We start from the raw sequence: 14,515 nt of genomic DNA on the forward strand, positions 1-14,515 counted from the left end.
CTGCTGCCCCGCTGCGTACACATTCTCGGCTGTCAGTTCAGGGGCCCCTGGCTGGGACAGTGAGTGGAGCGCCAGGAGCGAGGGGGCCAGGAGGAGAGGCTCATCTGCACCTGCGGCCCCAATTTGAACGTGAAGCTCTGCCTCGAGACAGTGCCAGACCTAGACCCGCAGCCTCGGGTTTGAGCCACCCAGGTGGCCTGTAACCTCATGTTCTTTACCCACACCCTGTGGTCGGACGTAGGGCTTGACTCCCAGTTTCCCTCTTGTGCCTAACCCTGTGAACACCCTTGAACGCACGTCCTTTGGCACATACCTGATTTGTGGAGAAATCCCACCTAGCGGGGTAGTTGTTGGGCCGTCAGGCACTGGGCTTATTTCTGTTTCAGAAAGGTGGGCTCAGTTTACCTTCCTTACCAGCCGTAACCCCCCACGGCCACACCACACCCAGCTTCTTCCTTCCTGTAGAGCAGTGGCCGTTGCGTTGTGCTGTGTGCATCCTGCCTCACGAATGTGTCAGACTGGGGTCGGGCGGGGAATGACTTAGCAGCGAGCCGTCCTCAGGTCTCGAGGGGGTCTGGGTGCCGGCGGAAGACCCGAGGCTCCTCGAGAGCTGGATGTCCCCCCGAGGCGTCTCCCTGTGGGTGTGTGCGCCCCTCGGGCGGAGATCCGCACGGAGCCCAGTGCTCCGTCCCCGCCAGCGCTGCGGCCCCGCAGGAGATGCCCGGATGGCCGGAAGTGTATGCCCGGGATGACCGGAAGTGCGTGCCCGGGATGACCGGAAGTGTGTGCCCGGGATGACCGGAAATGTGTGCCCGGGATGACCGGAAGTGCGTGCCCGGGATGACCGGAAGTGTATGCCACGTGCGCTTGCCCGGGAAGTCTTCTTGGCCCTGAAGGGTTGCGCTCCCGGACTTCGTTCCCGGTGAGAACAGCACCCGGGATGGTAAAGAGAGGGCGGCGGGCAGGATCTTGGAAAGGTGAGAATCCGCGTCAGGGCTCGAGCCGGAAAGCCTGCCTGCAGGACGGCCGTGCGGCCGCCCGCCCCCCCCGGATCTCCGCGCCCAGCGCGAGTCCGCGCTCGCGTGTCCTGCTGCCGTCCTGCAGTCAGCGAGGAGGCGCGTCCCCGGCCTGACAGGTAGGGGTTTTTATTTCCCCCGACAGCGCACCTCTTGACCTCTATCTTCTTGCCAATGATTTTTTAAATCCTAAATGATTTGGCAATAATTGCTCCTCCTGGCGTGATTATTGCCCTTCACTGATAGTAAATCTGTGAAATCCCCGGGGGCCCCGGCGCCTTTTGGTATGCGGAGCCCACAAGCTGGCCCGGACAGGCATCGCTGCTCCGGGCAGCTGCACAGCCCGCGTCCCCCGCACCCCTGCGCCCCCCCAGCCTCACACGCGGCCCGGGGTCCGGCGGCAGCTCATCGGGCCAGCTGCTGCTGCTCCCGACGTCTTCCTCCGAGGGCCCGGATCTCTGCTTCCATCTTTGGGGGCCACAGCAACCAATGTGCTTGCCCCCTGAAGGCCCGCAGGGCTCTGTTCTGAGGGGGAAGAATTTATGCCGCCTTGGGAGTGTGTGAGCATAAAACTGTATTTTCCCCAGGAGCGTGGAAGGCGTGAGGGTTGACGTGCAGTAAGTGGAAGACCTTGTTATTCCCAGGGAATCTAGCAAGGTGGCCCCTGGAGCCTCGGCTAGCAGCGGACAGAAGCCTAAGCTGGAGTGTTGTGTCTGTTCCCAGGCCAACTTACGGGTCTCAGGACAACTCCTTGAGAGGCCAAAGCAGAGTCTCCTGCTGGGGCACATGGCTGGTTTCCCGCCTGAGCCGAGCCCTCCCCCTGCTCGAGTCCCCTCTCCCAGCTGAGGCGTGTGGGGGCCTGGGTGGCCCCCGCTTGCAGGATCCCCCGTGTGTACATCGGCTGCTGTTGCCGTCCCCTGTCGGGTCAGGATGCACGCGTTGCCACTGGCTCGCTCTTCTTTGGTGATTGATGATTTCCCCAGAGCTCCACGGTAGCTTGACAGACACAAAAATTAAACCCATTTGGATTTGGCAGTGTTCTCCCCAGCATCAGTCATTCTAGAAAAAACAATTTTGATCATATCCGGATCCTTGCCACCAGCACTTTTATTTACTTCATTTTTCTTTAAGTCAATTTATTTTTAAACACTTAAATAATTTAAAAAAAATTTTTTTAAATTAGGCTCCATGCCCAGTATGGAGCCCAACATGGGGCTTGAACTCATGACCCTGAGATCAAGATCTGAGCAAAATCAAGATTGAACGCTTAACCAGCTGAGCCACACAGGTGCCCCTAAATAAATGTATTTTTAAAATTTATTTATTTTTAAAGATTTATTTATTTATTTGAGAGAGAGAGCACAGAGTCAGGGGAGGGGCAAAGGGAGAGAATCGTCAAGCAGAGCTCCCTGAGATGTGGGGCTTGATCCCAGGACCCTGAGATCATGACCTGGGTTGAAACCGAGAGCGGGGCACTTAACCAACCGAGCCACCCGGGTGCCCCTAAATAAATGAATTTTGAAAGGAACTTTGATCAGTGCTATAAATGGAAAACCAGAATCACTTACTTCCCATAAATAGATTCCTCTAAAAATAAACACCAACTAGCTACGATAAAATGTATGTCCTTGTTTTACCAAAAATCAAATAGTGTGTCCCCCATATGCAGAACTGACTTTGGGAAGCGTGGGATTCAAGACAGGATCAGAGGGCATTTGTGAAGCGTATAAAGTTTAGAATATTCACTGGAAGAAATGCAGTTTTTTTCAAGTTCTCCACGCATCTTGCGGGGGGCAGGACGGGAGCCAGAGCCGCTCACAATTGGCACAGTTCACTGTGTCCGTGTCTGAGCTTCCTCCTGGGGCCAGCATCTGCCTGTGGCTTCATTGGTGGAGGCCCCTTCGGCCTCTGCTTGAGTGTGATCAAACGACAGGCTTGGTAGCCGCGAGATAGCCTGGGGCGGTTGTCAGAAGAGCCTCATTCCACCCGGAACGACCTCTCTGGCCTCCAGAGTGGCACCAGCTCAGTCTCTGGCCTTCTTCACAATCTCCTCAGGATTCCTCCTGTTAATTTGAATGCCTGTTCAGATGTTTTCAACGACAGTTGCTTCAAGCTTATTAACCTGTGCTTTGTGGAATTCATTGTGTGGCTTGCCTTGGCGAATGGTGGCAGATGGGTTGTTAGTACCTCCTAACCTGGTTGGCCTCTTTTGCTCAGATCAAAGCTCAAAACATCACCTCCTCCAGGAAGCCTTCCCTGACCACTACCCCTTCACAACCTCCTGTACTTTTGCAGAGTTCTTGGCTATGTATTTGTGAACTTTCTGACGAAGCTCTGTCTTTTGCGTTCCACTGGAGGCTTCACGAGGGCAGCGATGGTGTCTCTTTGACTCCCTGTGTCCTTACTGCCTGTCCCCAAAAGGGCTTGATACAAAAGAGCTGGGACACTGGAGGCAAGAATGCCATCATAGAGACTTGGAGTGTCTCCAACAGGGCTAGATTAGGAATTTCCCCAACAAAACATTTCCTCATTTTTTTTTCCTTTTAAAGATGTACAGTAAACAAATCTAGGCACTGTCCTTGATGCTTAACTTGCACGATTTCATTTAAATGCCACACCGCTTATACCCATTTTACAGATGGAAGTGGAGGCTTGCCTAAGACCACCGAGCTAGCAAATAACAAAGCTGGAATGTGAGCCTGGTTGCTCTGCCCCTGTCTAAATCCCAAACTCAGTCTGTCCATTCTGCTCATCACATAGGGCCTGCCTTGTTTTCCACTACCTTGTACCCCTACTCTAAGATGGAAGACAGGGTCCATGTGGACTCCTGTTCCCCCCACCTCCCATGGGTGGAACTCCCCCAGCACGAATGCTTCACAGTCACCACTTTTATATTCCTTGACATTGGCTTGTGGGTTCCTTCATTGGTTCGCCCTACCTGGCATCTGGGTTCCAGAGAGAAGACTTGTGGAGTAACTGTTGATTTTGAAGCTTCTGTCCCGGCCCCATCAGGACACTGCCTTGTCACAGGGATCTGTTTTCTCAGGCCTGTTGGGCCTCCAACCACGTAAATTCCTGACTGAACTTGAGAACAGATCTAGGAACGTGTTTGATGTCTGAGGCATTGGACTTTATTTCCACATCTTCTCCTAAAATATTTTCAAGCTTTTAATCAAAGTTCTGTGGTAGCTGAGTGAGGGGAGCTGCTTTTTTTTCTTTAGAAACACATTTTCTTATTAAGAAAGTATGAATCAATTTGAACAAGAATATCAATAATACAGATCGACGTGGGCATAAGCACACCCGCTTGAATGGGAATGAATAAAGCTCAGGCAGTCCCGAAGTAGACTCTACCTTGGTGACCAGTGAAGAGTCCGCTCGACTTTGCCTCCTCCCTGCCCCCAGACGCGGACAGCCACGCCTTCATCCCGAATACTGGTTCCCTCAATGAGCTCGTTAGCTGAGCGCCAGCATCACGGACCTGCCTGCAGGAGCTCACCTGCTGCAGAAAGAGAGAATCAGTGTAGTGCAGGAGGGGACGTGCAGTGCAGGGGGGTAACCCGAAGGCTTTGGGGAGGGCCTTGGAGCCCCGGCAGCTTCAAAGGTGGTGGTCTTGAAAGCCTGTTAGGAGTTGGCCAGTAGAAGAAGGGGGCTAAGCGGGCAGATGGGTTGCCATGCGTCATGGGTCACCCTCTCCCTGTTCCTCTGGGCAGATCCGTATTTCTAGTTAGTACCCTTTCCTTTTGCCTAAGAGACTTCCTTTTACATGTCTCTTGTGTGGATCTATTGGTGATGATTTCTTTTAGCTTAAGACATCTGAAAAGATCTTTATTTCACCTTTGTTTTTGAAAGATACTTTTGTTGGGTATAGAATTCTAGGTTGGCATTTCCCCACTGGCTACTCATGTGCATTGTTTTCAGTGGGAAATTGTATGTCTTATCTTTGTTTTTCAGTGGGAAATTGCATGTCTTATCTTTAAAAAAAAAGCATGTGACGTGCTTTTTTGCTTTTTTTTTTTTTTTTTTTAAGGATTTTATTATTTTTTTGACAGAGAAAGACACAGCAAGAGAGGGAACGCAAGCAGGGGAAGTGGGAGAGGGAAAAGGAGGTTTGCCACGGAGCAGAAAGCCCAGTCCTGGGATCGATCCCAGGACTCTGGATCATGACCTGAGCCAGATGCTGTTTGAGCCAGATGCTTAACAACTGGGCCACCTAGGTAGTCCCCCACTTTTTTTTTTTTTTGCAACAGTAGTCTTAAGATTTTTGCCTTATCACTGACTTTGAGAAATTTGATTATGTTGTGCCTTAATGTAATTTTCTTCATGTTTCTTGTGTTTCATGTTGATTGGGATCTTGCATTTGTGGCTTTATGAGTTTTCTTGTGTTTGGAAGTTTTTCAGCCATTAGGAGGAAGTCCAGTGTTGTTTCTGTCACCTCCTCTCATCTCACCATCAGGAATTCCAGTTGCACGTGTATCAGGCCCTTTGAAGTCACATCATAGTTTGATGAGACTCTGTTCACTTTTTAAAAATATTGTATTTATTTATTTGAGAGAGAGAGAGAGTGTGCGCATGACCAGGGACAGGGAGGGACAGAGGGAGAGAGATAAGCAGACTGCCCTACTGAACAGGGAGCCCAATGTGGGGCTCCATCCTGGATCCCAGGATCATGACCCAAGTGGAAAGCACACGCTTACCCCAACTGAACCACTTAGGTGCCCCGCTCTGTTCATTTTGTTAAATTATTTTTTCTCTTGCTTTTGTTTTGGTTGGTTTCTATTATCTTCAAGTTCATTAATGTTTTCTTCTGCATTGCATAATCCAGTATTAATTTCATCCAGCGGGATTTCCATTCCAGACATAATGTATCTCAAGTGCTAAAAATGTAAATGAAATATAAGCATTATTTAGTACCACTCACTTGCCATCAGTTACAAATATCAGTAAGTTGCACTGTTACTAGTAATTAAAAATCAAAGCAGTTCTCCATCTGAAAAAAATCCAGTCTAGTTGCCTGTTCTACAACTTCAACTGGGATCTTTTCTTTTATCTACCGTGTCCCTACTTAACTTTTGGAGTATATGGATGATAGTTGCGGTGACTAATATAATGTCCTTGTCTGGTGATTCCCACATCTGTGTGAGTTCTGGGTCAGTTGAGGCTGATTTTTTTTTTTCTGTTCATTATGTGTGATATTTGTCTTCTTTGCATGTCTGATCACTTTTTTAAATTAGTTGCCAGATGCTGTGAATTTTACCTTTTTTGGGTGCTGTTATTTTGTTCTGGGATGTAGTTAAACAGCTTGGAAACAGTTGGATCCTTCCAGAGCTTGCTTTAAAATTTGGGAGGCAGCCCCAGAGCAGGGTTTGGTCTAAGGCTAATTACTCCCCACTCTGAGGCAAGGTGCTTCTGAGAACGCAACTCAGTGCCCCGCGCATTATGAGACTTTCCAGTCTGGCTGGTGGAAACAGGCACTATTCCCATCCCCATGAGAGGTCTGGGTGGTGTTTTCTTTCATTTTCCAGAGTGATTCTTTCCCTGGCCTCGGTGGTTTCCTCACTCACGTGTGCTGATCAGCGGTCTACAAATGCTGCCTCATTCAGAGGGATGCTCTGCATATCTGCGCCCGTCCTCTCTCTCCAGGGTGGCCCCCTCCTCTCTGACACTCCATCCTGGGAACTTCAGCTGCCTCAGTCTCCCAGCGCCTAGCTTTGTCCTCAATTCCGGGAGGCTGCCAGCCTCTGTGTGGTCCCGCCCTGCACCCACAGTCTGGAAGCCGGACTCCCCTTATGTTTCCAGTGTCCCAAATCACTGTCCTTCACTGCTTGATGTCCAGCGACTCGAAAACTGTTGTTTCTTCTAGTCTCTTTGGTTTTCTGGCTGTTTTGGGTGGGAGAGTATATCCCACAAGATGCTTTTTGAAATGACAGCCAGGCTGCAAGCATTTCCTTTGTGTATGTGTGTGTGTGTGTGTGTGTTTTTGTTTGCACGTTAGTTTGGCTTTTGTAGTAATACCTTCATTATTGAAAGCAAGACCTCCTAAACTGTGAGCTACGAAGGTTTGCAGAAATTTAGTCAGTTTTCACAGAACTAGTGGTTGGCTCCTGGGTAGAGCCATTTGGCTGCAGGTAAAATGGAGCCTGTGTTGGAGGAGAGGCAAGACAGGGTCGGCCTCCCCACACATCCCTGTGACACTGTGTCGTTTCAACCCCTGTGGGTTGATTTCACGTTGCCTACGTATGCGCTGTTAGAGCCCCTTGGCTGTTGGGCAGGGAGTGGAGGGGTGCAGTGGGAGATATATTCAAGGTGGGTCAATCAATACCATGACAAAACTGCCTTGTTTAATTTGTATGGTGGTGGTTCTAAGCATCAAATCAAGCGCTTGATTATGTCAGAAAAGATGAAGGAGCACAGAATAAACTGTCCTGACATCACTTCTGAGCTCATGTGTCTGCCCGGCAGGCCATCATGATCGGAGACGATATCGTGGGAGATGTTGGTGGTGCCCAGCGGTGCGGAATGAGGGCCCTGCAGGTGCGGACAGGAAAGTTCAGGTGAGTGCCCCGCTCGTGATCAGGTTCATCTGTCTGCCTTCCTCCGTGGATTCCGGGGGTGTCCCGTGTTTTTGTTTTGTTTTCTGCCCCCAAATAAAGGGGGTTGTTCTTTCCAAAAAGAATGGTATGTGGATATCTGCTGACCTCTGTGTAAGTGTGCCCTAAGGTCAGGCCTCGCTGACCTTTTTGTCTCAGGAGTGGTCAAGTAAAGCGCTTTTGCTACAGGATCCAAGACTGAAAACTGGGGTTCAAGTAGGGTGGAGCTTGGAAAGAAAGAGCAAGGGCTCCAAGCTGTCCCCTGCTACAGCAGGTCGGGCTGCATTGGGGCCATGCTCCTTTGGGCAAAGTGGTCAGAGCCTGCCCTGCCCCTGGAGCTTCCAGCTGGTGCCCCTCCTGGTCGCCCTCCTTCTGGGGCTCTGCCTTGTCTGTTTGTGGGAGACAGGGAACCTTGAGAGAGCAGGTCCTTCCTTGGTCAGGGACCCCTTGGAACCAAACCTTGGTCTCCAGAGGAGCTTGTGTTAATCTCCTGGGTCAGAAGTGCAGCCTAGTCTCTGGTGGGTCCCCAGTGACACTTAGGTCAGGGCGTGGGCATGGGGAGGTGCCCTGCGGTTTCGGGGTTTGGCTTGTGGAGGGTGTCTTAGACATCAGAGTATTGGCTTGTGTTTTCCGGACGGGTTTGATTGTGGCTGTTCAATATAATTTTGTAGCTGCTGGAGAGACTTGGCTAAAATATGGTTACCCAGGGGTACTTGGATTGGTGGTGGGAGTGGGGAGGCTGGGAGAGGAGGGTGGCATCTGTCCTGAGTGATCTGCTTAACGGGGTCAGAGAAGTGGGACATCTGGGTGGCTCAGTCGGTTGGGTGTCCTACTCTTGGTTTTAGCTCTGATCATGATCTTGGGTCATGAGACTGAGCCCTGTGTTGAGCTCCCTGCTTAGTGGGGCATCTGCTCAAGATTCTCTCCCTCTGCTCCTCCCCCCAGTCACATTCGTTCTCTCTTTAAAATAAATCTTAAAAAGACAAAAACAAAAAATAAAAACAAAAACAAACCAGGATCAGGGAAATGGAGTAGAAGGTCCTACTCACTGTGAAGCCCCTCTCTCATGTGTGAGACCCAGGAGACCTGTGGTTTGGGGTGGACACAAGGTGAGTGAGGGAGGCTCGGTGCGGGTGGAATCTGCAGGCAGAAGGTCCCTTCCGGCCACGGCCTGGACCCTCCCAGGGCACTAGCAGCTCTCTTCAAGCTCCTGGCACAGCTGAAATATCGGTCCTCAAAGGGAGCGTTTTCTGGGTCCACTTGGCTGTGTCTGGCCTAAGGAGGTAAGGGAGACACAACCCACCAACCTCGGAAGCATTTCAGGAGAGTAGCCTGGAGCTCCAAGGGCCTTAATTCCACCGATCCCTAAAGGTGCAGAGCCCAGGCCTGTTGATGAGCCAGGGGGCTGGCCACTGTCTGGTGGACGCTCTGTTGCACGGTGCCGCCCCTGCTGCAAGGTACTGCTCCTGTCCTGCCTCCCAGGGCTGGGGCTGGCGCTTTTCAGAGTCCCCCCCCCGATGCCATCTTCCAGGGACATCAACCTCATCAACAGTTGGCCAGACCCTTCTAGGCTGCTCACTGTGTGTAGATAAACATTTGGTACACACATGGGTGTGTGTGTGTGTGTGTGTGTACATGTGCATGCTTTTATATATATATACACACACACATATATGTGTGTGTGTATACATGTGCATGCTTTTATATATGTATATGTGTGTGTATATATATGTATATATATATATATATATACGCCTCAGGAGATGCAGATACCATTTGGTGCCTGACGCCCAGCGGGCCTTTAGCAGGGGTGGGTGAAGCTGATGGTGTCTGTGATACCGTCTCCTCTCCAGGCAGAGCCTCACCTGGCCTTGAGCACAGAGGCTGGGGCTTAGTCTGTCTTTTCAGGAAGGCGGTGCAGTTTCCTATCTTGTTGTTTGTCATAAGGATGTGAATCTGCCCTTGTTGGTGTGCAGGCCGGAGTGAGAGGCGCTCTGGTGCAGGTAAGGCAGCCAGTGAGCCAGCCGGCTAAGATGGGGGCCGGCCGGGTTCTGTGCGCGGGAGAGTGGGTGGGGACGTCTCTGTCACTGACCACTCTAGAGCTCTGCTGCTGAGTGCAGGGGCCACAGGCTGCCTTGAACTGTGGCTGGTCTCAGTCGGATGTGCTCGAAATACGGAATACAGATCTAAAGACTGAAGGGGAGACAAAAAATGTGAAAAAGCTCATTTGTCGTGTTGTATCCCGATTACATGCGCAGAGGCTGACATCTTACGTTAATTTCACCTGCTTATTCTTATTTTTGTCAGTGTAGCTGCTAGAAAGTTCTTGTTCACCTCCCTGGGTCCCATTGCTCTGTGCATTTCTGTAAGGAGTGGGGAGGGGGGAACTGCACCTCCCCCTTTCCCCTGCAGATGGCACTCGCGACACACAGGCCCCAAAGGACAGCTAGAGAAACCATGTGCTCTGGGCCCCATGGGGCTGGGAAGCCACGGAGGCCTCCGTGGCACCCTGCTTGGGAACCACTTCATGGTGTTCTCTGGCTCTCCTGCGTGGGTCAGCTTCCCTCCAGAATGCAGTCGGGTCTTCCTGAGCTGAGCTTTGTCTGGAGTTACCGCATGTTTCACGGAGCATAAGTGGTTCAACCTGGTGGTCCTGCATCCGTGCTATGAACATGCCCCATTCCTCCCCTTCCCTGCTGGGGACACTTCGGTGGGTCCTGGTGTGGCCATTCTTTGAAGTGCTGCTGGGAACGTCTGATCTGTGTTCCTGGGCACGTGGGCATGGTCCTCGCAGGGGAGGTTTGCGTAAGTTGGAATTGCAGCGTTGTGGGGAGTGCATGTGACCCAGCAGGTGATGCCGTGGTCCCACGGTGGTCGTGTGGGACCACTTCTGCTCCGCCTGCCATGGGCAGGGCCCCTCTTGCTTCCAGCCTCTTCCCCACTGGGCTGTTTTGAAGGGGAGGCCTGTGGTGTTCCTAGTTTCCAGGCTTAGGGGCCTTGGGGAGTGTCAGCTCCCAGTATTCCAGTCCACCCGGATGCTGGGCGCCCCTGGGAAGTGGGGAGGGACCCACAGGGGCCTCGGGTGAGAAGGCATGGGAGAGGCAGAGGTGGTGATGGGCATGGGTGGTGAGGTCAATGGCTGCCAGGGTGGGAGAGGCAGGGTGGGTCTTGGCCCACCCCTCTTGGCCTTGCCCTCCGGCTTTGCCTGGGTTGGCCTTCCTCCACACCTGCTCGGTTTACTTGCTCTTTGATTGGCTGGTGGTGGGGGACAGTGGCTCCTCACTTTAGCCCATGCATGCCTGGTAGGGGTGATGTTGCTCCCGAGGGGGCTAGAATTCCTCTTACAGGTGAAAAAACTTAGACGTACCGTGGTTGGGGGCATTCTGAAGGGCCGTAGTACATAAACAGGGTGGGGTGCTGGGCACCTTTTGTTTCTGCCTGTGCTGAGTGTGATCCTTGTGTTTCTTTGGGGTCACCCTTGTCCACCCCAGCACCTTGGCAGGCACAGGCCTGGCATGGGACTCAGGCTTGGCCAGTCTGAAGCATGCAGAGCTCCTGGCCACAGTTGCTGGGGTTGTGATCTGAGTCGGCTGGTGAGTTAGCCCAGGATTTTCCAGAACCTTTAGGAAAATGGCCGGTGAAGTGTAAGCCAGGAAGTTCCAGTGGCCATCCCTGGCACCCCAGAGAGAACCCTGATCGAGGGTCAAAGTGGAGTCTGGAGATGGGGAGAGAGAGATTGTGGTGACCTGATTAGAGCATCTGGATCTAGCACTGCCTGAAGCTGACTCCTCCTCTGGCCTTTTTGGAAAAAGTGGGCCATTGAATTAGGAGTTTTGTGAGCAGTAGAGCAAGGGGTCCGGGGGTACCTCAGCTTCCGTCCCTCCAGCCTCCGAGCTCTCCTGGCTGGTCAGCCATGTGGGCTTCTTTCTGAGATATGCCCACTGGGGAGCCTGCCCCAGGGCTCCCCTGTCTTTACATGCTGATAGGTCCCCATGCTGCTCTTTTCAAAGGGCAGAAAGAGACCTCCACAATGGCCTTCAGCTTAGCACCATTGGCTTTCTCCCTGCTCTAGAATGCGCTGGAAAGCACCTCATTTAAGCTCAGAGGGAACTGCCCACAAAGGTTTGCCAGAGCCATCTCGACATAGAATGAGCTGCCTGTCACTAGAGATGACCCGCAGAGGCTGGCGGACCTCCTTCTGGGGAGGCTGAAGAAGGGGCAGCAGCAGCCAGAGGCCGGGGCGACAAGAAGCCTTGAATCCTTCCTGAGGCTGCCGACGCGGAGTCAGGTCTCCGTGCTTCTGGTCCGTGGGACGAGCCCGGGGGCTGGTCCTGTGTCCCCACTGACAGACACAGTTAGTGCCACAGTCCCCACTTGCGGAGGCAGAAGCTGAGGCCCTGTCCTTCAGGCCTCCGATTCTGCCCGGCCTGTGACCTCCTGCTCCAGGTCCGGGGCTGTTACTGCCAGGGCTGGAGCCCAGCCGGGAAAACCACAGGCAGAGCTACACGCAGGTGTGTAGACGGCCGAGTAGCGAGGAGCCTGGAAGGAAGGACATCTGATTGTCACAGAGCATTTAGTTAAGTGTCTTCTCAGTATCTTAGGATGAGACTCCAAACAAGAGTTATTTTTTTTTAAAGTACACTTGTGCACCCTGCCCACAGGTGTGTGAATTTGGAAGATTCCAAAAAAAGAAAACCTCCCGAAAGTACAACTTCAGGGGTGCCTGGGCGGCCCGGTTGGTTAAGTGTCCAGCTCTTGATTTTGGCTCCGGTCCTGATCTCAGGGTCGTGAGATGGAGGCCTGTGTCGGGCTCCGCATTGAGCCTGGAGCTTGCTTCCCTCTTTCCCTCTGCCCCTGGTCCCCGTCTCCTGCTCGTACTCGCTTGTGCTCGCTCTCTCTCTCTCTTTCAAAAAAATAAAAGTATAGCTTCATTAGTTCACAAACAGAAACCAACCCAAGTACCCCAACGTCCTCAAGCCTGCGGGCAGCTGTCCCCTGACCCCCGGTGCCCAGGGAGAACCCCTCCTCGCTCACAAGACTAAATCACCACCGAGAGGTCTCTGCGTAGGGAAGTTTCCCACCACCCAGACTGGGGCTGGCCCGGTGACAGCTCCCCCAGCTCCTTCTGCCTCCCCTTAGGATGCAACACATCCCAGGTGCGTTCTGCTCCCCCTGAGGTGTTTCATCTAGAAGGGGTCAGGGCAAGGGGCTCCCATCCCTTTGGCGGTGAAAGCAGTGCCTTCTCTGGGCCACCACACGTGCGCAGCTGTCTGCAACCTCCCCGTGGCATTCCCTCCTGGGGGCCAGCAGGGGGTGGCCTCATTTCACCCTACACACCAGCTTACACACGCACACACGCATATCCCTACATACCAGCTTACACACAGGCATACCCCCTACACACTGGCTTACACACATACACACACGCACACACAATATATACATGCATACCCCCTCCACACCGGCTTACACACACGTATCCTACACACCAGATCACATACACCCTACACACCAGCTCATACACACATATCCGCTTACACACACACCCTACACACCAGCTTACACACACACACATTTTGATCTGTGGAAGAGTGGCAGGCACTCAAGGGGGGCATCCCAGCCTCCCCAGCATGGAGGGGTTGCTCAGGGCTGTCTTCTCTGGCGTTGCAGACTGTAGACCCCAGAACAGCGTGGGGGGTTGGGTGTGTCGCTGGCGGAGAGCCCTGAGCCAGCCCTAGCTGGAGAGGGGCCGTCAGAAGACCGTCTTGGGGCTCTCCCAGCTGAAGGGCCAAGCCAGCCTGTCATCTAAGACAGTCACAGTCACTATGACAACTCAATGCTCCCCTAGGCGGGACCCCAGGGGAAGGTGCAGCCTGGTCTTCTCTGTGTTATCCTCCAGGTTCACCCCTGGGCTCTTCCTTCCTGTTCTCACACCCTCCCGGCTGTCTTGGGCGTGGCGCCTCTGCCCAGGTCTGGCAGGGTCCGCTTTCATTTTCCCTTCCTCCCTGCGCTGCCTGCTGCTGCGGCCGCTAGAGGGCACCCTGCGCCGGGTCCGGGGAGGGGCCGGATGCACACCAGCTCATGGGTGACATCTCTGTCCCACACACTCACGCCCAGGTCCCACACTCACACCAGACTCATGCCCAGGTCCCACACCCTCACGCGTACATATCCAGGCCACACATGCACACACATATCCACACCCAGGCCCCCTCAGATGGCACACATGGGCCTGCTGACACACTCACACTCACGCCCACCCAGCCCACATGCGGGCCACACCCGCTTGCGTGCCCGCTCTTCCTCGCAGCAGCTGTGTGTCTGTGCTGGGACTGGGCGTCTGGCCTTCCCTCCAGGCCCTCGCCATCCTCTGCTGCCCCCACAGGCAGGGTCACCAAGGCCTGGAAAACATGGAGGTGCTGGGTCTTAGGGTTTCGCTGCTGCTGCTGTGGCAAGAGCCTCCTGGCCGCTGGGGCCCCCGGAGTTAAAGCAGGTGGAGCAGCCTCACATCAGCTCGCCAGGCCTTTTCCCCTTTTCCATCTGGCACCTTCTCAGGGGAGAGGAGCCTGAGACCCTCGAGTCTCTGAGCTTGAGGGGGCCTCCCAGCCGCACCTGTGAGCACAAGAGGCCGGGTGCCCCCTTGAGGAGGCAGCCCTCCGGGCCCTCCAGCCCCCAGGGCCCTGTCCCATCTCCAGGCCTTCGTTCACGCTGTGCCTTCCGCCTCTGCCGCCGCCCCTTCCTCGCCTGAGTCCTGCTGACTTGGAGGCCTTCCCTCATGAAGGAACTCCCAGAGTCCTCCACAAAGGGCCGTGAGGGCACCCCCCGGGCTTCCTGTGGGGAGCTCGGAGGAGCAGCGGGACGGTCTCACGGGCAGGGGTAACCTGTGGCCAGCGGAAGCCCATGACAGAG

At 53.6% G+C, this 14,515-nt stretch overlaps 1 protein-coding gene across 2 annotated transcripts in view; it reads left to right on the forward strand.

Moving 5' to 3' along the window:
- LHPP (phospholysine phosphohistidine inorganic pyrophosphate phosphatase) overlaps positions 1-14,515 on the forward strand; it is a 120,727-nt gene that overhangs the window by 40,288 nt on the left and 65,924 nt on the right. Inside the window, exon 6 of one of the 2 annotated variants that reach the window (XM_032312302.1) lies at positions 7,479-7,570. In XM_032312302.1, the coding sequence (XP_032168193.1) occupies positions 7,479-7,570 (92 nt within the window). Of the gene's footprint in view, positions 1-7,478; positions 7,594-14,515 lie in introns of both variants that reach the window. The other variant, XM_032312303.1, reaches the window with a different exon arrangement.

This window comes from Mustela erminea, chromosome 14 (genome assembly GCF_009829155.1).
Source record: "Mustela erminea isolate mMusErm1 chromosome 14, mMusErm1.Pri, whole genome shotgun sequence".
Classification (NCBI taxonomy): Eukaryota; Metazoa; Chordata; class Mammalia; order Carnivora; family Mustelidae; genus Mustela; species Mustela erminea.